The sequence below is a fragment of the Chiloscyllium plagiosum genome, chromosome 10 (assembly GCF_004010195.1).
Source record: "Chiloscyllium plagiosum isolate BGI_BamShark_2017 chromosome 10, ASM401019v2, whole genome shotgun sequence".
Classification (NCBI taxonomy): domain Eukaryota; kingdom Metazoa; phylum Chordata; class Chondrichthyes; order Orectolobiformes; family Hemiscylliidae; genus Chiloscyllium; species Chiloscyllium plagiosum.
This window is the reverse complement of record NC_057719.1, coordinates 91,559,756-91,587,638: the sequence shown is the minus strand read 5'-3', so window position 1 is coordinate 91,587,638 and position 27,883 is coordinate 91,559,756. Positions and strand designations below refer to the sequence as shown.

Genomic DNA, 27,883 nt, shown 5'->3' with positions numbered 1-27,883 from the left:
TTATAAACCTTAACAGGTAACCCCATCATCTCTCTTGCACAGATTAGAAACTCGAAATCAGCAATATTTCCTGAGTATTGCATTCTTCAAATTTTGGTTCAATGCTTACAAATCTTGTGTGCTGTTTTTGTAGTGCAGAGACTACAGGATCTGGCATTATATGATGTGGTTTTGAGATTTGAAGTTTTATTTACCTGTTTGATCTGAAGCATAAATGTATTGATTGTGGTCTGCTACTTTTAACAGGGCGAAAATGAGGACTGCAGATGCTGGAGATTAGAGTCAAGATTAGAATGGTGCTGGAAAAGTGCAGCAGATCAGGCAGCATCCGAGGAACAGGAAAATGGACGTTTCATGGAAAAGCCCTTCAGCAGGAATGAGGCCAACTGTACTTTTCCAACACCACTCTAATCTTGACTGCTAGTTTTATCACGCTCGGTTATGATTGAGTAGACCGACTTGTTAATGGACTGTTTGCAATCTGTCTTTCAGCCCTGCCACCACCCCTCCCTCCTCCATTCTATTCCACATTTGTGAAGGTCACAAACATTTTGAACTGCGATGTTTTAATGCTAATCCTCCGAACAGTTCTCCAGCGGGCTGTGGATTCTACCGGGCGGTTGTGGAGTGAAGCAATGATACAGAAGGTATGTGATGCGCATGTTGCTAATTTTCCTTTTTAATTGCCTTATTTCATGCTCCATACTGTTCCTTCATGGGAAGGTGATCAAAACTACATTTTATAAACTAATGTGAATGCTGCTCTCATTCAGGCTTCCTGTAAGTATACAGAAATGCCCCTTTTCATACAGGAAAGAGTGAGCTGTCCTTAAAGGGGCAGGAAAATTATTTTAGGTCAATCAGAAATAGTCAGCATGACTTTGTCAGAAGGGGGTCATGCCTAACAAATCTGGTGGAATTGTTCAAGGAGGTGACAAGGTTGGGATAGTTGATGTAGTTTATATGGATTTTAGCAAGGCCATTGACAAGGTCCCACCCAGGAAACTGATTAACAAGATAAAAGCTTATGGCATGCAAGGTAACTGGGTAAAGTGGATCCAAAATTGGCATAATGACAGGAGACAGAGGGTGGTGGTAGAAGGTTGTTTTTGTTACTGGAGACCAGTGTCCAGTGGCATACCACAGGGATCAGTGCTGGGTCCCTCCTTGTTCATGATATATATAAATAGAGCCACAGAAATGTACACCATGACAACAGACTCTATTGTCAAACTCATCCATGCTAACCAGGTATCCTAAATTAATCTAGTCCCATTTGCCAGCATTTAGCTCATATCTCCCTCAACCCGTCTTATTCATTTACCCATTCAGATACCTTTTAAATATGGTAATTATACTAGCCTTCACCACTGCTTCTGCAGTTCATTCTGTACACCTTTGTGTAAAAACATTGCTCCTTAGGTCCCTTTTAAATCTTTCCTCTCTCAATTTAAACCTGTGCCCTCCTGCTTTAGATTCCATCACCCTGGGAAAAAGACCTTGACTATCCAAGCCCCTATGATTTTATAGACTTCTACAAGGTCACCCCTCAACCTCCAATATTCCAGGGAAAATAGCCCCACCCTGATCAGCCTCTCTCTATAGCTCAGACCCTTCAACCATGGCAACATCCTTGTAAATCTTTTCTGAACCCTTTCAAATTTAATAACATCTTTTCAACAGCAGGAAGATCAGAATTGAACACAATTCCAAAAGTCACCTAACCAATGGCCTGCACAGCCACAGCATTACTTTCAACTTCTATATTCAATGCATTGATCAATAAAGGCAAGCGTACCAAATGCTGCCTTCACTACCCTGTCTACTTGCGTCTTCACTTTCAAAGAGTTATGAACCTGAACTCCAAGGTCTTTGTTCAGCAACACTTCCCAGGACCTTACCAAGTGTATAAGCCCTGTCCTGATTTGTCTTTCCAAAATGCAGCACCTCACATTTATCTAGATTAAACTCCCAAGTGCCACTTCTCAGCCCATTGGCCCATCTGATCAAGATAAGTGATGCAGTTTTGAATGTGGGAGCAGTGATAAATAAGATTGATGATGCAAATGTTGGCTGACACTGGAGACAAAAGTAATAGGTTACAGGGGTATGTAAACTGGTTGGTCTGATGGGTAGATCAACGTCCGATGGAATTTAATGCTGATAAATGTGAGATAATGCACTTTGTAACAAGCAACAAGGCAAGGGAGTAATCAATGAATGGCAAGACATGATGAAGCTCACGAGCAGTGGGATCTTAGAATGCTTGATCATGTATCCCTGGAGGTGGCAGGACAGGTTACTAGGGTAGTTGAGAAGGCCTATGCAACACTTGCCTATATCAATCCAGGCAGAGATGATAAGAGCAGGAAGGTTAGGTTGGAGCTGTGGTAAGGCTACAGGACTTTGGTTAGCCTACAGCTGGAACACTGGGCTGTTCTGGTCTACACACAAGAGGAAGGCTGTGATTCCACTGGAGAGGTGCAAAGGAGATTCACCAGGATGTTGCCTTGGATGCAGCATTTCAGCTATGAAGAGAGACTGGAAAATCTCTCATTGTTTTCTTTGGAGCAGAAAAGGTTGAAAAGGGAACCTGATAGAGCTATAGAAGATTATGAATGGCATAGACAGAGTGATTAGAAAGCACCTGTTCCCCTTAGTTGAAGGGTCAAGAACAAGGAGGAATAATTTTGAAGTGAAAGGCAGATGGTTGAGAAAGGATTTGAGAATTTTCTTCTCACCCACAGGATGGCGGAGGTCAATAATGGGCTGTCATGGAGTGTAGTTCAGGCAGAAACCTCATGACTTTAAAAACGTATTTGGATGAGCACTTGTGTCATAACATTCAAATGGGGCTAGTGTAGGTAGTAGCATACTTTTGGCAGTACAGTTTTGATGGTTTAAAGGGTGTCTTCTGTGACCTCAGGTGCAACTTTTTCATGCAGAGTGTGGTACATGTATGCCATAGGATGTGGTGGAGGCTGGTACAATTGCAACATTTAAAAGGCACTTGGATGGGTATATGAATAGGAAGGGTTTGGAGGGGTTTTGGGCCGGGTGCTGGCAGGTGGGACTAGATTGGGTTGGGAAAACTGGTCGGATGGCCGGGTTGGACCGAAGGGTTTGTTCCCGTGCTGTACATCTGTATGACTCTATAACTAGTTTCCAATAATAACAGTACTCACTTCCCAATACTTTTTAGTCGGGGAAATAACTCTGTAGTAATTCACCTAAAAGGTGTCTTTATAATCAGGGAATGCAATCTTAATGGTTTTGTTATCAGTGCCACAAATGCATATTTTAAGTTACTGACAAAACAGTTATGTTTCTCTCCACACCATAGACTCTTCATCTTATCTGCATGGCATTACAAGAAGAACAGAGACAACTGGAGGGTGAAGAAGATGTGAACTTTGATGTTTATCTTAAAGCAACAAGTACGTATTGCACCTGTTTCTGAATTTGAAACAAATTGGCAAATAGTAATTGCTACTGCAATAATAGTTCAGATGATATCATTGCGGTTGATGGTGTTAATTCAAAATTGAAATGCATACTGTATAAAATTAAAATGAAATATTACAATAGCTACTGAAATCGTTACACCTTAGAACAATAGGGTCAGTAATATACTGCCACTACTGCATTACTCTCTGGTCAGAAGAAGCAAACCTCATCAGCTTAGTATTGGTAAGGTTTTGACAGGAGAAATATGATTTAAAAGGTTTTCAAACCTGTTTCAGTTCATGTGCCTTTGCATGATACCGTCCTGTTGCAGTCTCTGAAATATCTGAATTCTATCCCAAAGACAAAAGCTGTCTTTTACACTGCAATATTGCGATTACTGGAAATCTGAAATAAAGTCATAAAATACTGGAAATACTCACCATTTGTAGAGAGAAGAGTTAACATTTTGGATTGATGACCAAAATATCCTAACCAGTCTATTAATTAGCTTCTGATGCAATGCCCTTGATTTTCTCCTGGAGATCCTGTTGTGGATTCTTGTCAATGTTAAATTAAAACAGAAATTGCTGAAAAAACTCAGCAGCTAACTCTGTGGAGAGAAAGCTTTCTCTCCACATACGCTGCCAGACTCCGAGCTTTTCCGCTAATTTGTCTTTTTGTTTCTGATTTCCAACATTAGCCGCTCATTCAGTTTTTTTTTTGGTCAGTTAAATTTATCTCAACCAAAATCACATTTTTCACCAATTATAGTCATTTGCATTGACAAAACCTTGAGTTTTTTTACACCAATGCCACTTTAAAGAAAAGTGTCTGCCTTTACTGTGGCTGTGCAGATGTGAATTGTTTGTCTCAGCTTTTATCTGATCATATTTCCACCCATTACTCTTCCTAGTCATGCTCCTGACTTCAACCTTAAAAATCACACTAGTTCCGAAAGCTAGTGTGCTTCCAATTAAACCTGTTGGACTATAACCTGGTGTTGTGTGATTTTTAACTTTGTACACCCCAGTCCAACACCAGCATCTCCAAATCATGACTTCAACCTTGCAATTACTTCACAAACTGATTCCAGGTTAATAAATGCGTTACATGTTTATGCTTTTGCAGGCTATTTAAATGAAACCACTGATAATACAAAAAGACAAAATTTGCTTGTATTTTTTCCAACCAAGCAAATTACAAAGAACATGAAGGCCCTCAGTCTCTTGAGCCTGATCCTCCATTCAATACGATCATAACTAATCTGATTACAACCTCAAAACCACCTTTCCACCCTTACCCCAATAACTTTCACACCCTTGCTCATCAAGAATCTGTCTGCCTCTGCCTTTAAAAAAAATTCAAGCGCTCTGCTTCCATCATCTTTTCAGGAAGAGGGTTTCAAAGACTTGAGATCCTCAGAGGAAAAAAAGTTCATCTCCTCTTTGTTTTAAGTGAATGTCACCTGATATTTAAACAGTGACCCCAGTTCTACAATTCTAGAAGCTCTTTTTAATATTTACCCTGTCAAGATCCCTAAGGATCTCATGTGCTTCTACTAAGATACTTTTACCCTTCTAAAACTTCAACAGATACAAGCCTAGCCTGTTTAGCCTTTCCTCAACTGTCAACCCCCCCCCCCTTATTCCTTAGCATCTTGGTCTAGTCAGAGCAGGTGCTGCTTCCAGCACATTTTCATCCAACCTTAAATAAGATATTTAAGGCGGCAGCACGGTGGCACAGTGGTTAGCACTGCTGCCTCACAGCGCCAGAGACCCGGGTTCAATTCCTGACTCAGGCGACTGACTGTGTGGAGTTTGCACACTCTCCCCGTGTCTGCGTGGGTTTCCTCCGGGTGCTCCGGTTTCCTCCCACAGTCCAAAAGATGTGCGGGTCAGGTGAATTGGCTATGCTAAATTGCCCATAGTGTTAGGTTAAAGGGGTAAATGTAGGGGTATGGGTGGGTTGCGCTTCGGCGGGTCGGTGTGGACTTGTTGGGCCGAAGGGCCTGTTTCCACACTGTAATGTAATCTAATCTCAAAATAAGATGACCAGTACTTTTACAGCACTCCAGATGCAGTCTCACCAGTTCCTTCTATAAATAACTGAAGCATTCCCACTTTTTTATTAAGACAGCCCTGCCTCACAATAAATGATAAATGTTCTACTAGCTTTCCAGTTATGCATTTTGTTTTTGTAACTTATCTTTTCTGGTTGCTTTGAAGGAGTAGGAAGTTCCGCAGTGAATGCTGAGAGCATCCTGTCACTTTTAGAAAAGCTAAGATGTGTCCCTCAATTAGATGCCCAGAAGGATATGATTATCTGGACTCTGCAGGTCTGTATTGAAATGGGAGCAACAAATTGTGTTGAATTTCAATCAGTGTTTCTGTTTTGAAATGTGTGAAACTCAGATTGATCAGTTTTAATCGGGCAAGGATATTAGTGGTTGTGTAACCAAGGAGATTGGATGGTGGCAGTTTGGCCATGGTTTAAATGGGTGGTGAAGCAAAGTCATGAGGCTGAATGGCTTCCTTCAGTTCTGATATCCCTTTCTCGAAGAAGTTTGTATATAATGGTCTTTGATTAAAGCATTAATGTCAGACTCCTGAAAAGGAGTCTGTGGGCTCAATTTTTATGCCTTTCCAGGCCAGAAATTTTAACCAATAATTTCTTGAAAACCCTTTCACTCCAAAAGGTAGTTTTGTAGTCAGTCTAAATCTTTGTGGGAGGAATGGTCTGTCTGAACATTCATAATTTTCATAATTTAAACCATTTCTTTGTGTGTGATTTCACTGGCATTGATGCAGCCAAGATATTGCCTGTGGCGGCCTAAAACTAGATCAATTACATTGAGGAGTGAAATAAAGAAGCAGAATTTTCACACAATGGATGGTGGAAATCCCAAAATGCTCTGTGTGCTGGAGGTCAGTTGAAGTATTCAGCACTCAATCGATAGATTTTATTCACTGAGGGTAACAAAGAATTCTAAGTAAAGGTGCATAAATAATTGAGATCAGCCATGATTGAATGATGGATTATGCTTGAGAGACTAAATAGTCTGCTGCTGTTCCTTGACTCAAATTGTTGGAGGTTTATTTGACTGTTTAATCGTTCTGCCCAAATAAATTGATGTGAAGTGGCTTTGTTTTTAGATTAGATTAGATTCCCTACAGTGTGGAAATAGACCCTTCGGCACAACAAGTCCACACCGACCCTCCGAAGAGTAACTCACCCAGACCCATTTCCCTCTGACTAATGGACCCTAACAGGATGGGCAATTTAGCATGGCCAATTCACCTGACCTGCACATCTTTGGACTGTGGGAGGAAACTGGAGCACCCGGAGGAAACCCACGCACTTGGGGAGAATGTGCAAACTCCACACAGTCAGTCACCCAAGGCTGGAATCGAACCTGGGACCCGAGTGCCATGAGGGAGTAGTGCTAACCACTGAGCCACCGTGCCGCCCAGCATTACTCCACCCCATTTAGATTCTTATTTTTAAATTAATCTCTGTCAGCCTTGTCATCTTTAGCAAGCTGTAATACCTTGGTTTTGAGCATTTAATTGCCAAATGAAGTTAGTTTATGCACGTTGTCTTCAATTTATTGCAATTTTCCTCAGTGTGAACTAACCCTCCCAATTTTGTCTTAATCCCAAATTTTCATTTGTCATTTTGCTTTGAAAATCTAAATAGTTAATTGTCAATAACAACAATACCAATACTGATCTTTGGGATTCCCACCTTCCACCTTCTGCCACCCTGGCTTACCTTTTACCATCTAATCTCAGCTTTCTGTCTCTTAACCCAGTTGTTCGTGTTGGTTGCTATGGTTCTGCATGCTTACTCAAAGGTTTGTTATGTGGAAGCCTATCGCAGGTCTTTTACAACGATAGGGTCATATTACATCTGATGACCTGTGTGAGAAAATGTCAAACTGTAGATAAACATTGGTAGTCTTGGCATAGACTAGATTAGAATCCTTACAATTTGGAAACAGGCCACTTGGCCCAATGAGTCCAAAAGACCCTCCGAAGAGTAACCCACCCAGACCCAATTCTCTGACCCTAACTAATGCACCTAACCTACACATTCCTGAATACTGTGGGTAATTTAGCATGGCCAATTCACCTAGCCTGCACATCTTTGGATTGTGGGAGGAAGCCCACAAGGGCATGGGGCAAATGCACAAACTCCAGACAGTCGTCTGAGGCTGGAATTGAACCTGGGTTCTTGGCGCTGTGAGGCAGCAGTGCTAACCACTGAGCCACCTGCATCTAAACAACTCTGTTATGTTGAAGGTGGAAAGGAAATGGAACTGAAGGAAAGCTTAAAAAGTGGTCACTGATATTTTTAAAGTCTGTAGGCAAACATTACATTTGGAAAAAAAAAAGGTTTTGAATGCACAAACGTTCTATATCTATGTTTCAGATGTTTGAAGCTGTGAAAAAGCTGAGGGAGAAATCAAGTCCATGTTCAGCAACAGAAGCAGCCAGTCAAAAGACACATGAGGTACTGGCATTTTCAATAGTTTTTCTTTTTTAATTTAAGTGTTGTTACAAGTATATAATATTTACTGTATGTCTGTGAATGAAGTCTTTGGATGAGATCTGTTAACTAGCTACCCTCTGAGTTCAAAACTAGTGATCAACGGGATGAAGAAACCTAACACTAGGATTATGAACAGTTTTAGGTTTCAGCAAGGGCCTGTGATAATACTTTCACCTCTCCATTGGAAAGCTCCAATCCAAAGTTCGAAAAGCACAACCTGAATTGGTACCTTCAGTGCAGTAGGAAGAGAGTGATCCCCTGATTGAGGTGCTCTCTTTTGGTTGAGAAGTTAAACCAAAAAACCATCTCTCCAGATGGACATGAATGATCATTTGGCAAATCCAATAAAAGAGCACGTTAACTAAAGCCAGTGTCCTGGCTGATATTTGTCCCTTATCCAACAGCACCAAAACAGATTATATCATCATCATCACGTTGCTTTGTTGTGAAACTTTGTTGTTCACAAATTGGCTGCCACCGTTTCCACATTACACTTGGACAGTCATTCACTTGCAATGGATTTTTGGGCATACAGAGGTTTTGAAAGGCTGAAAGAAAGTTTTTCATTCTATTGCAGACTACACAGGACGAAGATAAAGCTGAGCGTAAACGGAAAGCAGAGGCTGCCAAATTATATCGGCAGAAGATTATGGCACAGATGTCTGCGATGCAGAAAAACTTCATTGAATCAAACAAGCACCTATACGAGAAGGCGACAGAAGCACCAAAACAAGAGACAGTTAGGACTGAAGTAGATAGGTATGTAGCTGGTAGAGCCAGTGCAAGACCACTTAAATTTATTCAAAGTGTGTACTGTTGACCAGAAGCAATAACAAAACAATAATAAGCAACCAATCTGATACTGTTCATTTTATTGGCTGCTGAAATTTAAAGTCTGTCTGCCTAATCAAGCCCCTCCCATAATTTTTAATTACCTCTATCTGACATACTCTTCGTCATCTTTCGTAGAGAAAAGAACTACAGTCTGATTTGCAGACACTTGAGTATCCTCTATTCTGCTAATGACTTTGAGGTTTTTTTTCTGCATTTCCTCTCCTAATTTAATATTCTTTTTGTAGTATGGAGACCAGAGCTATACACTGTCATCTACTCAAGGTGCTGCATAAATTAAACATTCCCTGACTATTCTTATATTTTGCTCCTTTGCAAATAAGCCCTGATACCTTGCTTGCAATTTTTATGGCCTTAATGAGCATTAACAACTTGTATTTAGAGTTATAGAGTACAGCATTGAAATAGACCCTTTGGTCCAACTCGTCCATGCCAACCAGATATCCTAACTTCCTCATGTCCCATTTGCCAGCATTTGGCCTGTATCCCTCTAAACACTTCATTTTTTATGGCCTTAATGAGCATTAACAACTTGTATTTAGAGTTATAGAGTACAGCATTGAAATAGACCCTTTGGTCCAACTCATCCATGCCAACCAGATATCCTAACTTCATGTCCCATTTGCCAGCATTTGGCCTGTATCCCTCTAAACACTTCATATTCATATACCCATCCAGATGCCTTTTAAATAGTATAATTGTACCAGCTTCCACCACTTCCTCTGGCAGCTCCTTCCATAACCTATGCCCTCTAGTTTTGGACTCCATTACTCTGGGAAAAGACTTTGACTATTCACACTGTCCATGCTCCTCATAATTTCATAAACCCCTCTATCAGGTCACCTGACATAACCTCCTTTGCTGTCCCCTTCATAACCCATTTTGGTGTCATCTACAAATTTACTAACCATACCTCCTATATTCACATCTAATTCATTTATATAAATGACAAAAAGCAGTGGACGCAGCACACCGCTAGTCACAGGCCTCCAGTTCGAAAAGCAACCCTCCACCACCACCACCCTCTTCTGTCTTTAGACAATTTTCTATCTAAATGGTTAGTTCTTCCTGTATATTGTGTGGGTCTAACCTTGTTAACTAGTCTACCATGTGGAACCTTGTTGAATGCCTTAGTGAAGTCCAAATAGTCAACGGCAACCACACTGCCTTCATCAGTCCTCTTTGTCACTCTTCAAAAAAACTCCATCAAGTTAATGAGACACGATTTTCCACACACAAAGCCAAGTTGTTGGATTGAATTCCCTAATCCCTAGGGACTTCCAAATACATGTAAATCCTATCCCTCTTTATCCCATCCAACAACTTGCCCATCACTGATGTGAGGCTCACTGGTCTATAGTTCTCTGCCTTTTCCTTGCTGCATTTCTTAAATAATGGCACCATGTTAGCCAACCTCCATTTAGAAGCGGCACCTCACCTGTGGCTATTAATGATACAAATATTATTACAGGGGGGCCCAAAAATCACTTCCCTGGCTTCCCACTTAGCTCTGTTTAATTTGCCTTGTGAAATAATAGGTATTTTGCAATGTCCTTCACTTCATTATATCCCAGCACCTGCACCACATCTCACCAATCCTCCCTGAAATTCAGTATCATCTGCGAACTTTGACAATAGAGCTCCTATTCTGGAGTCCAAACAATTTCTGCACACAGTAAACACCAAATCAACTGCATGGAACACAACACTTCCTTTCAATCTTAAAAACGTCACCCTATTCCTACCTTCTGGATCCTGTTTCATGCTCATCCATTTGGTCGCCTGGATGTCCTACAATAGTTTATAGGGCATCATGTTGTTCCACCCTATAATTGTTTCTATCACACTTTTTTAACAAAAAAAAGAGCAGAGCATTTAGCGCACAGCCTGTCTTTAAGTGTCACTTGAAAGCATGATACTGGAGAGCATCTTGTACCCTAAACCTTGACTCTGTTTTTCTGAGGTGCTTAATTTAAATGCATAAGCCACTAATTGCAGCACTTTATAAAAGTATATATAATTTTGACATGGTGTCCTTTAACTTCTCATGTCTGAAATCTGGAATTCAATCCATCTGATCCTTCTGGGAATGAAAGGTATCTTTCTCTCATAACTGCCAGGTTCCTGTATAAAGTGAGCACTGAAAAATTTGAGTCAGCAATGCAAGAGCTAAAGAAAAATTGCTTTGTTCTGCAAAAAGCAAGTGGCCAAATCATATTAGTGGTGTGTCCAGGCTACATTTGTTTGGTGATCTCATCTTGAGCACCCAGTGAAATGGTTCTCAAATCAGTGGAAAGTCTGCTATTTCCAGAACTCCCGAGATTATAAAAAGGTCTCAGCAGATTGGAAACATGTAATGCTTCTAGTCATGAAAGGAGAAAGAAATCAATCAGTTAGTCCCAACATTTGTCATTGCGAAAATGCTAGAATCACTTAAGGAAGGACATTTAGAAAATCATAATGCAATCATCGGGCAAAGTCAACAGTGTTTTGTGAAAGAAAAGTACTATTTGACAACTTTGAGGATGTGGCAGCCAGGGTAGTAAAGGGAAACTAGTAAATATGGTTTATTTAGGTTTCCAAAAGGTGCCATTAAACAAGTTGACTATGTAAGACAGGAGTCAAAAAGTGTGGTGCTGGAAAAGCACAGTCGGTCAGGCAGCATCCAAGGACCAGGAAAGTTGACGTTTCGAGCGTAAGCTCTTCATCCGGAATGTACGGAGGGGCCCAAGGAGGCTTAAGAGATAAATGAAAGGGGGGTGGAACTGGGGAGAAAGTGAGGTCTGCAGATGCTGGAGATCAGAGATGAAAATGTGTTGCTGGAAAAGCGCGGGACTTGGGGGAGGGGCATCGGAAATGCGATAGGTGGAAAGAGATCAAGGTGAGGGTGATAGGTCAGACTGGGGTGGGGGCGGTTTAGTGGTCTCTGGATTAACACTACAGTGGTGATAAAGCTAGGCCATCATTTCCTTTGTAATTATACAGATGAGGTCATGTGCTTGGTTTAAAAGAAATCGTCTTGTTCCAAGGAGCAGAGGTCATGGGTTTTCCTGTTGAAACACTGGCTTGACATCACCAGATCATGTGTCGTGACAGTAAAGTCAAAAGCAAGAAGGAAAGAATATGGTAAACAAGAACGGTTTATGCTGAAGTAATAAATCTCCCTTTTAGATTAGTCTGAGGAGTCTTGTTTTTTCTTACAGTATTACAAATGCTGAGGATCCTGGTGTGGCATTGGGACCGATGCAAGGTGCGACAGCTGCTGAGAAAATAATACTGATCTGCATTTTATGTCAGGAAGAGCAGGAAGTGAAAACTGATGAAATGGCCATGGTCCTAGCAGCTTGTGTTCAGAGATCCACAGCGCTGTCAAAAAGTAGATCTCGAACCATAACAAACTTAGGAGGTAAAACTCAAAGAAATTTGCTTTAATGCGTACTTCTGTTGAAACTGTCATCTAATTTGAAATTTCATTCAGTTACTGACACAACAACTATTCAAGATTTCTCTGGACCAAATTATTTGCTGGCATCAGGTAGGGTCATAAGACATAGGAGCAGATGTAGGCCATTCAGCCTATTGACACTGCTGTGCCATTCAATGAGATTGTGGCTGTCTGATAATCTTCAACTTCATTTTCCAAACTTTACTCTCTAAACCTGGATTCCCTTGCTGATTAAAAATCTGTCTATCTCAGCCTTGAATATACTTAATGACCCAGCCTCAACAGCATTCTGCAGTAAAGAATTCCATAGATTCTGTACCCTCTGAGAAAAGAAATTCCTCCTCATCTTGATACTGAATAGACAATAGGTAATAAATAGGAACAAAGAGAGGTTATCTTCAGAATTCGGTGCAGAAGCAAATAATGTCACATGCAAACACATTGATCCTGTTCTGAGGCCCTGCTTATTGACTCACTTCCATAATAATAAAGCATCATGATTGTTCATACCAGTGTTCTGTGCTATAAAGTTATATGCTAAGCCACAACTGTTTCACTCCCTGTGATTTTCTGATTTCAGTTGTGTAGTCAAGGATGTGGAGTTTTGGTGTGCCCCTTGTAGCTAGGTGAGACGTGTACCTGACTTCCATTCCCAAAACCTTCACTGTTTGACATTAATACAGCGTACAAGGTGGAAAAGAATCCTGCTGCACACTAATAACATCTGTCAACTTAAGCACAAAATTTTAAATAGTTTATGTGGTGATGAGTGGATGCAAACCATCTTTGTAATATTTAGCAAGGGTTATATTATGGTGATCTTGCATTTGAGAAATCTGTCATGGTCAGTTGGTCATTGGCATCACTGGATATTTCCTGACAGAAATTAAAACATAAAATTAGCATTATAAACTTTGGCGTAGCATGATAATTATGTATAGAGTACTTTTCCCTTTGAGTAGGATAAAATCCAAGCTGAGTACCTGTTCCATATGCCGAGTACCCCAGAGTTGTAATTGCCTTGTTAGGGTTTGTTCATTCACAACACTGACCTTTTAAGAAGAATGTGGCATTTAATTCATAAGTCTGAAAGTTCTTGTCTGCGCCATTTAGGAATATTTTGAGATAACGTATTTCCTGGGGTGAGTTGTTTTATCTGAATGAGCGCTAAAATCTGTGTAGTCATAACTAAGTGCTTTGTTTCCAAACTCCAGAGCACAATATCAAAGAATGCCAAAAACCAACACAATGTTTTTGTCGTAGAAGAAGATGACAGTGAAGTTAGGAAGCTGTTTTCAGCAGCTGAGGGCAGAAGTCCAGAAGGCTATTTTATCTGCCTCACGCGAGAGTTAAGGGTATCTCCTTGTGGCTGGGGAAGAATTTGGATGTAAGAGGAAATAGATCCAGTGATCATGGTCCACATCAATACTGACGGTACCATAGGACCAGTAAAGAGGCTCTACTGGAGGAATATTGATAGTTTGGAGCTAAATTAAAAAGCAGAATCTCATGGGTAATGATCTCTGGATTATTACCTAAACCGCAAACAAATTGACATCGGGTAAGTAAAGCCAGAATTGAATGCCGGAAGAAGTGTTTTGATTCACAGTACTAGCCAGTACTGAAGAAAGAGAGGAACAGTGTTGTTGAGGGGTTGCATATATCTGAACAACACTGGGACCAGTGACCTGGAATGCTATAACTGGAATTGGTGAAGAGGACCTTAAGTAGTTATACAGAGGGCAAGTAGTTATGGGCAGCACGGTGGCTCAGTGGTTAGTATTGCTGCCTCACAGCGCCAGGGACTCTGGTTCAATTCCCGCCTCAGGCGACTGACTGTGTGGAATTTGCACATTCTCTCAGTGTCTATGTGGGTTCCGCCGGGTGCTCCGGTTTCCTCCCATAGTCCAAAGATGTGCAGGTAAGGTGAATTGGCTGTGCTAAATTGCCTGTAGTACGAGGTGCATTATTTAGGGGTAAATGTAGGGGAACGGGGAATGGGTGGGTTGCTCTTTGGAGGGTCAGTGTGGACTTGTTAGGCCGTAGGGCCTGTTTCCACACTGTCAGTAATCCTCTAAAAAAAAAATCAAATTACCATGGCTAGAGATTAATGACTCGGTGAAAAAAAAACATCATCATCTTCTTAAATCGGAGACCAAGGCCTTGTGGTATTATTGCTGGACTATTAATCCAGGTAAAGTTTGGGAATCAAGTTCAAATCTTACCATTACAAATGGAATTAAGAGTCTGATGACCATGAAACTATTGTCAATTGTCATAAAAACCCATCTGGTTCACAAATGTCCTTCAGAAAAGAAAATCTGCTGTCCTTACCTGGTGTGGCCTACATGTGAATCCAGACCCACAGCAATGTGGTTGACTTTCAACTGCCCTCTGAATTGACCTAGAAAATCGCTCAGTTTTAACAATCACTAAGAAGTCTCAAAATAGAAATGAAACCAGAGTACCAGCTGGCATCAACCTGGAAGCATAACTAACCATGGCAAAGATAGCCCTGTAGACCTTGCAAAGCCCTCCTTACTAACATCTGGGGGCTAGTGCCAAAATCTGGAGAGCTCTCTCACAGATCAGCTCAAGCCTAACAGCTAGATGCACTGGACACTGCAACAGCTATGGGTCCTGACAACATTCAGTCAATAATACTGAAGATTTGTGTTCTAGAACTTGCTGCACTCCTAATCAAGCTTTTCCAGTACAGCTACAGCTGACAATGGGGGGGAAAAAGCCCAGGTATATCCTGCACACAAGAACATGACAAATCCAATCCAGTCAATTATTGCCCCCTCAGTCTGCCCTTAACCATCAGTGAAGTGATAGGAGATATGATCAACAGTGTTATCAAACAGCAATAACCTGCTCAGTGGGTTCCGTCACAGCCATTCAGCTCCTGACCTCATTATAGTGTAAATGGACAGAGCAGCTGAATTCCAGAGGTGAGGTGACAGTGACTGCCATGAAATCCAGGAACGAGTGTAGCATCAAGGAGCCCTAGCAATACTGGAGAAAATGGGAATTAAGGGTAAAATTCCCCTGCTTGGAGTCATATCTGGCACATAGGAAAATGACTGCGGTTATTGGACATCAGTCATCTCAGCTCAAAGGCATCTTTGTAAAATTTCTTCAGGGTAATGTCCTAAGTTGAATCATTAATCTCTAGCAATGGTAATTCAATGTATTCAAGGCTGAGTTGGACAGATTTTGATTTTAAAGGGAGTTAAGGATTTTGGAGCCAGGCAGGAAAGTGAATTTTAGGTCATGATCATCAAAGCAATGGAATGTTGGAACACATTCAGAGAGCAAAGTGGCCTACCCCTGCTCCTATTTCTTAAATCGTAAGCACGTGAAAGTGTAATTGGTGCAATGTGCTACTACATCTGGGAGCTTTTTGGTATTCAGTTAACAGTATGCACATACTATAATCGAATCAAGCAGAGTCAGCATACCTCCATGAATGAAAGAGCAATTGTGTCTGATTACTTGAAGAGTTTTTCAAAGAAGTCTTAACCGGAGTGAATTGAAGGGAACCAGTAGATGTATTTGGAATTCTGAAATTTGTTTGACAAAGTACCTCATGAAAAGTTGAGTCGTAAGTTAAGAATCCATGGTGTTGGAGGTAATAATTTGGCATGGATAGAGATTTGGCTAATGGGCAGTAAAGAACAAGTGGGTTATTTTTCCAGGTTGGCGACTGTGATCCATTGGGGCTCCACAGGGATCAGTGCTAGGATTACAGCTGTTTACAGTATTTATTAGTGATTTGGCGAATGAAGGAAGTGAATATACTAAAGCCAAATTTGCAGAAGACACAAAAATAGATGGAAAGACAGGTTGCGAGAGGGATGCAAGCAGTTTACAGAGAGATATTGATAAGTTAAATAAATGGGCACAATGTTAGCAAATGGAGTATAATGTTGGAAAATGTGAAGTTCCTTTTGAAAGGGAGGACAAAAGAACAGTCTAATTTAAGTGGAAGAAAGCTGCCACATGGGAAGACTTGAGGGAACTTGTGCACAAAACACAGAAAGTTGATACGCACGGGCAACAGGTAATCAGGAAGGCTGATGGAATGTTGGCCTTTATTTCAAGGGGGTTGGAATATAGAGTAGGGACATCATACTGCAACTTTATAAAATGCTGATGAGATCACACCTGGAGTACTGAGTAGTTTTGGTCCCCTTACCTAAGGAAAATATTATTTCATTGGAAGCAGTTCAGAGGGATTTCACTTGGATGATCCCTGGTATGGAGGGATTGTCTTATGCCAAAGCCTTAACAGGTTGGCACTCCACTCACTGGAGTTTAGAAGAATGAGAGGTGTCTCATTGTGAAATATGGGATTCTTAAAGAGTTTGATGAGTTAAATGCTGAGGTGATGTTTCCCTTCATGAGAGAGTCCAGGACCAGAGGGCCTGGTCTCGGAATAAAGGGATGGCAGTTTAAGACTAAGACGAAAAGGAATTTCTCTCAGGGATTAAGTTTTTTAAAAATCACATGACGCTGGGTAATCGTCCAATAGGTTTATTTGGAAGCTTTCAGAGTACGACTCCTTCATTAGGTAGCTAGTAAGGTAGGACACAGAATTTATTTTGAAGATCAAAGTGTTATACAAATGACACTTAGCATTGAGAGTCTTTGGAGCTCCTTTCCACAGAGTGATGTGGGAGCAGAGTCCTTATGTATAGTTAAGGCTGAGGTGGATTACTGATATTAGTTATCTAATGTAGATTAATATAGATTACGATATAGTCAAGGAAGCAAGGATTACGGGGAAAAGGCATGAAAGTGGAAGTGAGGAATGTTAGATCAGTCGTGATCCTATTGAATGGTGGAGCCAGCTTGAGGGGCTGAACAGCCTACTCTTCATATTTCTTATGGTGTTATGCAATGTGAGTACTTTTTGGGCATTTATAGAGTTAAGAAAAATGTGGGCAAGAATTCAAATAAATTTCATATAATAAAATCATTTACTTAAGCCTATCCTTCTGTTTTTCAGAAAAATTATACTTTGTTGATGACCTCCAAATGAGGTGACTAGTTTCTTTTTAAATGTTGTTTCTATTCTCATGATGCATTGGTTTTGCCTTTATTATTTGGGAATGTGTTGTTCAGGCCCAGCCACACTGCTTGCATATTTAGATAGAGCAGTTGTGCTTTTGAGACTAAGATATACTTCTTATAGAAGGATACCAAGCAGTGCTACACACAGCACATAACAGAAATTTGTTCTCTGGAAAGGCTGTTGTTGCTGAGGCAATTGAAATGCTCAGGACTCTGATTGGTAATTCTAACTGAATGGTGGAACAGGCAAGGTGCTGAATGGTCTGCTTCAGTTCCACTGTTTGGGGGAAAGACTATCACAGTACCTTTAGAATGATCAGTGGTTTTATCTGAGGGGTGTTCTCTTATTTTGACATATCTCATTTCCTTGTTCACTTTAGATGACTGTGACCCGCTAATCATGCACCCTGACCTAGGCTGTGGTACGCATGTAGGAAGCTGTGGCCATGTGATGCATGCCAGCTGCTGGCAGAAGTAAGTTAATATGTGAGTGTACAGTATTTGTTTATCATTTGTTCTTCAGTGGTGCTTGATGTGTAATTTGGTTTGCTGACAATGAATACTCACCATATTAACTAGACACTGAAGTAATTTTGACGTCTAGGATATTTGTTTCACTGCAGAAGTTAGGGCACTGCCATTAAAAATTTCAACAGATTTATTGGAAGCACGAGCTTTCAGAGCACTGCTCCTTCATCAGGTGGTTGTACACGCAACAGAGCAATGCTCCGAAAGCTAGTACTTCCAAATAAACCTGTTGGACTATAACCTGGTGTTGTGTGATTTTTAAACTTTGTACACCCCAGTCCAACACCGGCATCTCCAAATCATTAAAAATTTCCACTCTGATCCATCTGCACATGAGCAGTTGGACCCATGACATCACACTGTTGGTGAAACACACTCAGTGGTGTGAAGGCTGTGCAGCTCTTGAACATCTTCAAAAGCTGACACTGTTTTAAACCGTTGCAGACCATAAGCTGTCTTTGCTCTAGCTTCGGGCCATTATCTGTGAAAAGCCAATAGTCTTCATTGCCAATGATTTGCTATAATTTGGTAGTTAGTTAGTAATTTGAGCATGGTTAAAAATAACCTCCTGCTAGAAAATTAAAGGAAGTGCTGAAATTAGGTATATAGAGCACAACAAAGGGATAGGTCAGTGAAGTACATAAGGTCAATTTAAAACACAGAAGTAGATCTGTACAAAATTGCAAATCCAGTGACCAGTTTGAAGCTTACTCTCGAGGATTTCTCCCCCAATGTACTCTAACTACTTTGGACCTGGGGACCTTACTTACATTTATGTTGCTACTGGATACAAGTTTAAAAGCCACACTCTGATTTTGTTCGTGGCCCTTCGAGCAGTGTTGTTTCCCACAAAAGCAACCTCTTACATTTATTTTTGTACAAACGTGGGCATCACTGGCAAGGCTAGCATTTGTTGTGCGTCCCTAGTCGCTGTTGAGCTAATTAACTTCCCAGGCCATTTCAGAGAGCTCTTGAATCAACCACATTGCTGTGGGTCTTGTGCCATGTGGAAGCTCGGCCAGGTGAGGACAGTCGATTTCCTTCTCTAAAGGACATTGGAGAACCAGACGTAATCTTATTACAATTGACAATGGTTACATGGTCACTGTTAACTTTTTTTTTTAAGAGGAGAGGTGATAGCCCAGTGGTATTATCACTAGACTATTAATCCAGAAATTCAGGTTCAAATCTTGTCATGGCAGATGGTGGAATTCAAATTCAGTAATGATCTGGTTTTGTGAATCTGCTGATGACCATAAAATCATTGTTTTTCCAACAATTATTGGAAAAACTCATCGGTTCGTTCATGTCCTTCAGGGAAGGAAGTCTGCCATCCTCACCTGGTCTGGCCTACATGTGACTCCAGACCCATAGCAATATGATCACTCTCAACTACTCTCTGAAATAGCCTAGCAAACCACTAAGTTCAAAAGCATATAAGGATGGGCAATAAATTCCGGCCATGAGCCAGGCACTCTGGATTATTAGTTCAGCGATGTTGCTGTTAAGCACCACCCTACTCTAAACACACAAAAGAAATTAGATTAAATTTGTTGAGGGTGCAGTTAACAAACGAAGGAATCCCTCTTCATGTCAGGTAGAAAATGTAATTAAGAACTAAGTTGAATACAGAAAGTTTGGAAGGGAGGTGAAAAACAAATAGTAGAAGTGAAGAAGAATTATGAAAAAGGTAGTGGCAGCTAACATCAAAAGAGAATCCCAAAATCTGCAAGTCTTCCTCCAAGCCACACACCGCCCTGACTTGGAAGTATGTTCTTTCGTGGTTCCGCAGTCAAAACTCCCTTCCTGACAACATAGCCTGGAATTGATGTGGGAACAGGTTCAACTGAGGCATTCAACAGGGCATTCAGTGTATCTGTTAAATAATCAATGTGCAAGAGTATGAGGAAAAGGCAGGGGAATGACACAAAGTCATAATGTTCATTCAGAGACCAAGTTTCAAATGGCCTCCAACTCTAACAATTCTTTTATTCTGTGATGCGTTTTTTAGTAGTAATGTAGAGAATTATTTCTCTCTGCCTGTGTGCCAAGGATGACACAGCACTGTTTTGCTTGCTGTCTGGCATCTTGCTGTCACCCATGCGCTCTCTCTGACTGTCACATTCTCCTGTCCTTCCATCGCCCCCTCTCCCATCTCTTCACCTTTTGTCACTTCACTGTCTGCGACCAATTCCACCCAGTATGCTTGCTGTCTGTCACCCTGCACCCAGCACCCTCAGCCTCTGTCAAACCCTGCCTCCAACTTCACTTGCTGTATCTCTGTGGCCCTTGCCTTCCAACTGCCAGTCTGCCTCCCTGCCTTCTGTCTGTCTGTCTCTCTTTGTCCTCAGTATCTTACTGTAACCTGTTCTACTACTTTTCATTCTTCAACTTTCTCATATTTTTATTTCACTTTCAAAGTCATCTTCATCTGGCCAAAGTTGGGAGAACTGTAGTACAGACTGAATCCAATATGTTCAAGCTCTCTGAATCATGCTTTCACCATACTTTCTTTACTCCGCTATTACGATCACTGGGTATGCATTGTCCCACAAACAGCAAGCCCACCAAGGTCCTGGTACAGTGGTGTAAAGTCTGGACGATGTTTACCTGAGAGTCCTCAATTTTGACTCCAGATTCCGTGAAGGTCTCAGATCACCAGTTCTAAAATGGAAAACAAAACCACTTGCTGGTAACCACCTACCACCTTCCCTCAAAGTTGTACTGTTGTGTCAAACTTGGAAGAAACACAAACAACAATGAGGCACAGAATGTCCTTGTATGGGAATTCCCCAAGTTTATAACCAGATGCTGCCTGTCCGTTGGATAGAATCGTACCTAGCACCAAAGGAAGGCGATTTGATTTGATGTATGGAGGCTAATCGTTTTATCCCCAAGGCATCACTGTCGGAGTTCCTAAAAACTGTGATCTTAGTCCAAGCAACTTCTGCTTCCTCATGAACAATCATCCCTCCATGATAAGGTCAGAATTGGGGATGCTTCCTGTTTAGTTCTATTTGCAACTCATTAAAAAATTGAAGCGATCTTTGACTGGATCCATGTTTGGGCTGATAGGCAGCAGGTGACATTCAGACTGTACAGTAGCAAGCCAGTGTCCAGCAAGAGAACAAACATAAGGACATAACAAATTAAGGCTCAAGTAGGTCATTCATGCCCTCCAGTCTGCCCCATCATTCAGCAAGATTGATCCTGGGCAGAGCAGCTATAATGTGTCTTTCATGCTTTTATGTGGAGCCACAGAAAATGGGGGAGATACTAAATGAATATTTTGCATCAGTATTTACTGTGGAAAAGGATATGGAAGATGTAGACTGTAGGGAAATAGATGGTGACATCTTGCAAAATGTCCAGATTACAGAGGAGGAACTGCTGGATGTCTTGAAACGGTTAAAGGTGGATAAATCCCCAGGACCGGATCAGGTGTACCGGAGAACTCTGTGGGAAGCTAGAGAAGAGGGACAGGATGTACATGTATTTGGAAAGGCAAGGACTGATTCGGGATAGTCAACATGGCTTTGCGCGTGGGAAATCATGTCTCACAAACTTGATTGAGTTTTTTGAAGAAGTAACAAAGAAGATTGATGAGGGCAGAGCAGTAGATGTGATCTATATGGACTTCAGTAAGGCGTTCAACAAGGTTCCCCATGGGAGACTGATTAGCAAGGTTAGATCTCATGGAGTACCGGGAGAACTAGCCATTTGGATACAGAGAACTGGCTCAAAGGTAGAAGACAGAGGGTGGTGGTGGAGGGTTGTTTTTCAGACTGGAGGCCTGTGACCACAAGGATCGGTGCTGAGTGCTCTACTTTTTGTCATTTACATAAATGATTTGGATTCGAGCATAAGAGGTACAGTTAGTAAGTTTGCAGATGACACCGAAATTGGAGATGTAGTGGACAGCGAAGAGGGTTACCTCAGATTACAACAGGATCTGGGCCAGTGGGCTGAGAATTGGTAGATGGAGTTTAATTCAGATAAATGCAAGGTGCTGCATTTTGGGAAAGCAAATCTTAGCAGGACTTATACACTTAATGGTAAGGTCCAAGGGAGTGTTGTTGAACAAAGAGACCTTGAAATGAAGGTTCATAGCTCCTTGAAAGTGGATTTGCAGGTAGATAGGATAATGAAGAGGGGCTTGGTATACTTTACATTTTTGGTCAGAGTATTGAGTACAGGAGTTGGGAGGTCATGTTGCAGCTGTACAGGATATTGGTTAGGTCACTGTTGGAATATTGCGTGCAATTCTGGTCTCCTTCCTATCGGAAAGATGTTGTGAAACTTGAAAGGGTTCAGAAAAGATTTACAAGGATGTTGCCAGGGTTGGAGGATTTGAGCTATAGGGAGAAGTTGAACAGGCTGGTGCTGTTTTCCCTAGAATGTCGGAGGCTGAGGGGTGACCTTATACAGGTTTACAAAGTTATGAGGGGCATGGATAGGATAAATAGACAAAATCTTTTCCCTGGGGTTGGGGAGTCCAGAACTAGAGGGCATAGGTTTAGGGTGAGAGGGGAAAGATATAAAAGAGACCTAAGGGGCAACTTTTTCACGCAGAGGGTGGTATGTGTATGGAATGAGCTGCCAGAGGAAGTGGTGGAGGCTGGTACAATTGCACTATTTAAAAGGCATTTGGATGGGCATATGAACAGGAAGGGTTTGGAGGGATACGGGCCGTGTGCTGGCAGGTGGGACAAGATTGGGTTGGGACGTCTGGTCGGCATAGGCAGGTTGGACCGAATAGTCTGCTTCCATACTGTACATCTCTATGACTCTATGCTGGCTCATCATAGCCCTCAACCTCCATCTTCAAGAACTTGTGATCTGCCCTCTCACTTAAACCTGTGCCCTCTAGTTTTGGATTTCCCCACCCTAGGGAAAAAAACCTGTCTAATACCCTATTTATGCCCCTCATGATTTTATAAACCTCTATAAGGTCATCCCTCAGCCTCCGACGCTCCAGGGAAAATAACCTTAGTCAATTCAGCATCTCCCTGTAGCTCAAACCTGGTATCCCTGGCAACATCCTTGTAAATCTTTTTGAACTCTGTCTTGTTTCACAACATCTTTCCCAGAGCAGGGAGACCTGAATTGCATGCAGTATTCCAAAAGTGGACTAAATCAATGTCCTGTACAGCCTTCCCACTCCTACACTCAATGCACTGACCAATAAAGGCTGGCATACCAAATGCCACCTTCACTTTATCTACCTGCAAATTCACTTTCAAGGAACTACGAGCCAAGATTCCAAAGTCTCTTTGTTCAGCAACACTGTGCACGAGCTTACCATTAAGTGTTTAAGTCCTGCCCTGATTAGGCTTTCCAAAATGCAGCACTCCACATTTATCAAAATTAAATTCCACCTGCCACTCCTCAGCCCATTTGGTCCATCAGATTGAGATCCAATCATAGAATCTCTACAGTGTGGAAACAGGCCCTTCATCCCAACCCGTCCACACTGACCCTCTGAAGAGTAACCCACCCAGACCCTTTCCCTTACATTTACCCCTGATTAATGCACCTAACGTACAAATCTCTGAACACCTTGGGACAATTTAGCATGGCCAATTCAACTGACCTACACATCTTTGGATTGTGGGAGGAAACCGGAGCACCCGGAGGAAACCCATGCAGACATGGGGAGAATGTGCAAGCTCCACACAGACAGTCGCCAGAGGCTGGAATTGAACCCGGGTCCCTGGCACTGTGAGGCAGTAGTGCTAGCCACCATGCCTTCGTACTGGGGTAACCTCCTTTGCTGTCCATTATACCACCAATTTTGGCATCATCTGCAAACTTACTAACCATATGTTCACATCCAAATCATTTATATAAATGACGAAAAGCAGTGGACCCAGAACCAATCCTTGTGGCACACCACTGTTCACAGGCCTCCAGTCTGAAAATGAACCCTCTACCAACACCCTCTATCTTCGAGTCACTTTGAATTCTAAATGGCTAGTTCTCCCTGTATTCCATTTGATCTAACCTTGCTCACCAGTCTACCTTGCAGAACCTTGTCAAACGCCTTACTAAAGTCCATGTAAGTTATGTCTGCCATTCTGCCATCATCAATCCTCTTTGTTACTTCAAAAAACTCAATCAAGTTAGTGAGGCATGATTTTCCATGCACAAAGCCGTGTTGACTATTCCTAATCAGTCCTTGCAAATATATGTCTCTCAGGATTCTCCAACAACTTGCTCACCATGGATGTCAAACTCGTTGGTCTATAGCTCCCTTGCTTTTCCTTACTACCTTTCTTAAATAGTGGCACCAGGTTAACCAACCTGCAGTCTTCCAGCACCTCATCTGTGACTATCAATGATACAAATATCTCAGCCAAAGGCCCAGCAATCACTTCCTTAGTTTCCCACAGAGTTCTAGGGTACACCTGATCAAGTCCCAGTGATTTATCCATCTTTTTGCGTTTTAAGACATCCAGCACCACCACCTCTGTAATATAGATATTTTTCAAGATGCCATTATTTATTTCCCCAAGTTCTGTGTCTTCCATATTCTTCACAGTAAACACTGATGTAAAATACTTGTTTAGTTTCTTGGCACCTTGAATGCCTTCTGGAAATCCAAATGCACTACATCTACCAGTTCCCCTTTACCAACTTTGCTTGTTATTTCCTCAAAGAAATTTATCAAAAAGAATTTCCCTTTCACAAAACCATGTTGACTGTTTGTTTGTGTTAAGACAAACCCTGTTGCCCATCTGATGCCAAGGTTCAGGGTATCTTTTCTTGGCTGGAGAGGAATATGGAGTGGGAGGGAAAGGATCCAGTTGTCATGGTTCATGCAGGCAATAACAACATAATAGGACACCATAGCAACTGAACAAGGCCTCATCTCAAACCTGTGTCCTCTACCACCAAGGACATGGGCAGCAGGTGCTTTCAAACATCATCACCACCTGCAGGTTTCCCTCTAGGTTGCACATTGACCCGACTTGGAAATATTTTACTGTTCCTTTATTGTCAAACGGGTCAAAGTCCCAGGAACAAATTCAAAAAAATGTTTTCCACTCTCTCCACCAGTCTCTGAGGAATGTAACTAATTCAAAGTCTGCAATCCAAGCAATCAAGCTAAATTGGATTGGAAGTTGGATTTGGCAAAACAATTGTGTTACTTTGCCATAAAACGGAGAGAAAATTGATTGAATAGAGTGGACAATTCCACTAACGAGGACAGTTAATCAAAGGGTGCAGGTATAAGGTGGTTGGCGAAAGAATCAGAGGGAAGATGAGACATTCCCTTTTCATTATCAGCTAGTTGTTGTAATGCAAAATCCACTGAAGGGTGAGTGGAAGCAGATTCAGTAGTCACTTTTGAAAGCAAATTCATTAAATATTTGAGCAGTGAAAATGACAATGCTGTAGGGAAGGAGAACAATTAAACAGCTGTCTCAAAGGAAGGTGGGGTGATGGATCACATAGCTGTATGATTCTGTGACCTGGATCTGGAATAGGTTCAGAAACCTGTTGACCTGCAGAATCTTCTGAGGGATGCGATCTAGTTAAAATGATGTACTTGAGCATTATAACCTCATTCCAGACAACAGTTGTCATCAACTCTCAAATACTGATTTGGTCATTTGCTAAAATTGATGTCCTGCTTAGGCCAGGAGTAGTGGGGCTTGATCTCTGATGTTTTGATATGTTTAAACTAGCTATTCACTTTCAGTTAGGAGTTCTGTTTGAAACCACTTTCAGATATCCCAGATATCATCTTAGTTTTATTTCCTTCCAACCCCTTTCTCAATCTGCAGATATTTTGAAGCTGTGCAGAATTCAACACGTAACAGGCTCCACGCTGAACTACCATTTGATCTGGAGACTGGAGAGTTTCTCTGCCCATTGTGCAAAGCTCTGTGTAACACTGTCTTGCCAGTTATTCCGCAGCAGGCTCACAATTTGGACAGGTAATACACATCCGGCAATTTAATTGCATATCTGATTTCATTTGCTTGAGTGTTGATGAACCGTGTAGCTATGAGTTGTAAGAACTGGTATGTGAATAACAAATTACCAAAACAACAATTTCACTGTTGCAAAATATTGACCTTTTATAGCAAAGTTCTTCAAACTTTAATGTTCAAATACTCCATTTATGAATTTTTTAATAAATTATCCTATCCATTGTCTTTCAGCAAAGACACAGAAACTGTAGCGCAGATACTAACTTTATCTCGCTGGTTACAGAATGTGGTAACAAGGATAATTGGACTAAACGCTTCAGACTCGAAAGGTGCGTTCATCAGGGAATTGTTCATTTTAGCGTGAAAGACATTGTAGTTTGAAAAGCAGTCCACCTGCAGTCTGACGTCAAACTCATTTCTTATCCTATTCATGCAACACAATATAAAATTACAACATTCTGTCACTCACACCCACGGGAAATTGAGCACTTCCTTGTTATTGTCATGTATTGAAATGAATGACAGAACATGGGTTTGGAGTAGAATTAATTGGTTAATTACTTCAAAGAGTGTCACTAAATGGGCCAAATGGTCTTCAATGGTGCTATGAGGTTCCTGGCAAGATAGATCACATGAAATAGTATCACTCAAACCAGGGAGATCTGTTTACAGAGCACAGCAAGAGACATCTCAGCCCATTTAGTTCATTACAGCTCATTTCCATCCCTGTAGGTCTGCAGCTGTTCTTTCCTGAAATGGCAAGCCCAGGTTACAGTGTTTTTAAAAAAAAAATCCACATCCTACCAGCACATACCCAAACTGCCCAACACTTTCAACCTGTTGCTAAATAAGGAGACCTTGGAGTGCAGGTTCATAGCTCCTGGAAAGCAGAGTCGCAGGTAGATAGGATCGTGAAGAAGGCGTTTGGTATGCTTTCCTTTATTGGTCAGAGTATCGAGTACAGGAGTTGGGAGGTCATGTTGCAGCTGTACAGGACGTTGATTCGGTGAATTTTGGAATATTGTGTGCAGTTCTGGTCTCCCTCCTATAGGAAGGATGCTCTGAAATTTGGAAGATTTCAGAAAAGATTTACAAGGATGTTGCCAGAATTGGAGGGTTTGAGCTATAGGGAGAGATTGTTTTCCTTGAAGCATTGGCGATGTTAAAGAGGTTTATAAAATCATGAGGGGCATGGATAGGGTAAATAGACAAGGTCTTTTCCCTGGAGTGGGGGAATCTGGACCAAGAGGGCATATGTTTAGGGTGAGAGAAAAGGATTTAAAAGGGAGATAAGGGATAGGTTTTTCATGCAGATGGTGGTGCATGTATGGAATGAGCTGCTGGAGGAAGTGGTGGAGGCTGGTACAATTAGAGCATTTAAAAGGTATCTGGGTGGGTATATGAATAGGAAGGATTTGGAGGGATATGGGAAAAATGCTGGCAAGTGAGACGAGGTTAATAGAACATAGAAAAGTACAGTTCAGAACAGGCCCTTTGGCCCACGATGTTGTGCCGAGATTTAACCCTCATGTAAAATATAGTAAAAACCTACACACCCCTCAACTCACTGCTATCCATGTGCATGTCCAGCAGTCGCTTAAATGTCCCCAATGACTCTGCTTCCACCACCACTGCTAGCAACACATTCCATGCATTCACAACTCTCTCTGTAAAAAACCTACCTCTGATGTCTCCTTTATACCTTCCTCCTAATATCTTCAAACTATGACTTCTTGCACCAGTCAATCCTGCCCTGGGGAAAAGTCTCTGGCTATTGACTCTATCTATTCCTCTCGTTATTTTGTACACCTCGATCAGGTCTCCTCTCTTCCTCCTTCTCTCCAGAGAGAAAAGTCCGAGCCTATTCAACCTTTATTCATAAGACAAGCCCTCCAGTCCAGGCAGCATCCTGATAAACCTTCTTTGCACCCTCTCCAAAGCCTCCACATCTTTCCTACAGTAGGGCGACCAGAACTGGACACAATATTCCAAGTGGGGTCTCACCAGGGACTTGTAGAGCTGCAGCAAAACCTCACGGCTC

The 27,883-nt window shown here is 41.6% G+C and overlaps 1 protein-coding gene across 1 annotated transcript in view; it reads left to right on the top strand.

Annotated features, from left to right (window-relative positions):
• The window catches only part of ubr1 (ubiquitin protein ligase E3 component n-recognin 1), a 204,626-nt gene that overhangs the window by 123,397 nt on the left and 53,346 nt on the right, over positions 1-27,883 (top strand). Inside the window, exons 25-33 of the mRNA XM_043698391.1 lie at positions 493-647; positions 3,344-3,437; positions 5,673-5,782; positions 7,879-7,959; positions 8,576-8,757; positions 12,054-12,256; positions 17,755-17,848; positions 25,693-25,845; positions 26,074-26,171. Of these exons, the coding sequence (XP_043554326.1) occupies positions 493-647; positions 3,344-3,437; positions 5,673-5,782; positions 7,879-7,959; positions 8,576-8,757; positions 12,054-12,256; positions 17,755-17,848; positions 25,693-25,845; positions 26,074-26,171 (1,170 nt within the window). The remainder of the gene's footprint in view (positions 1-492; positions 648-3,343; positions 3,438-5,672; positions 5,783-7,878; positions 7,960-8,575; positions 8,758-12,053; positions 12,257-17,754; positions 17,849-25,692; positions 25,846-26,073; positions 26,172-27,883) is intronic.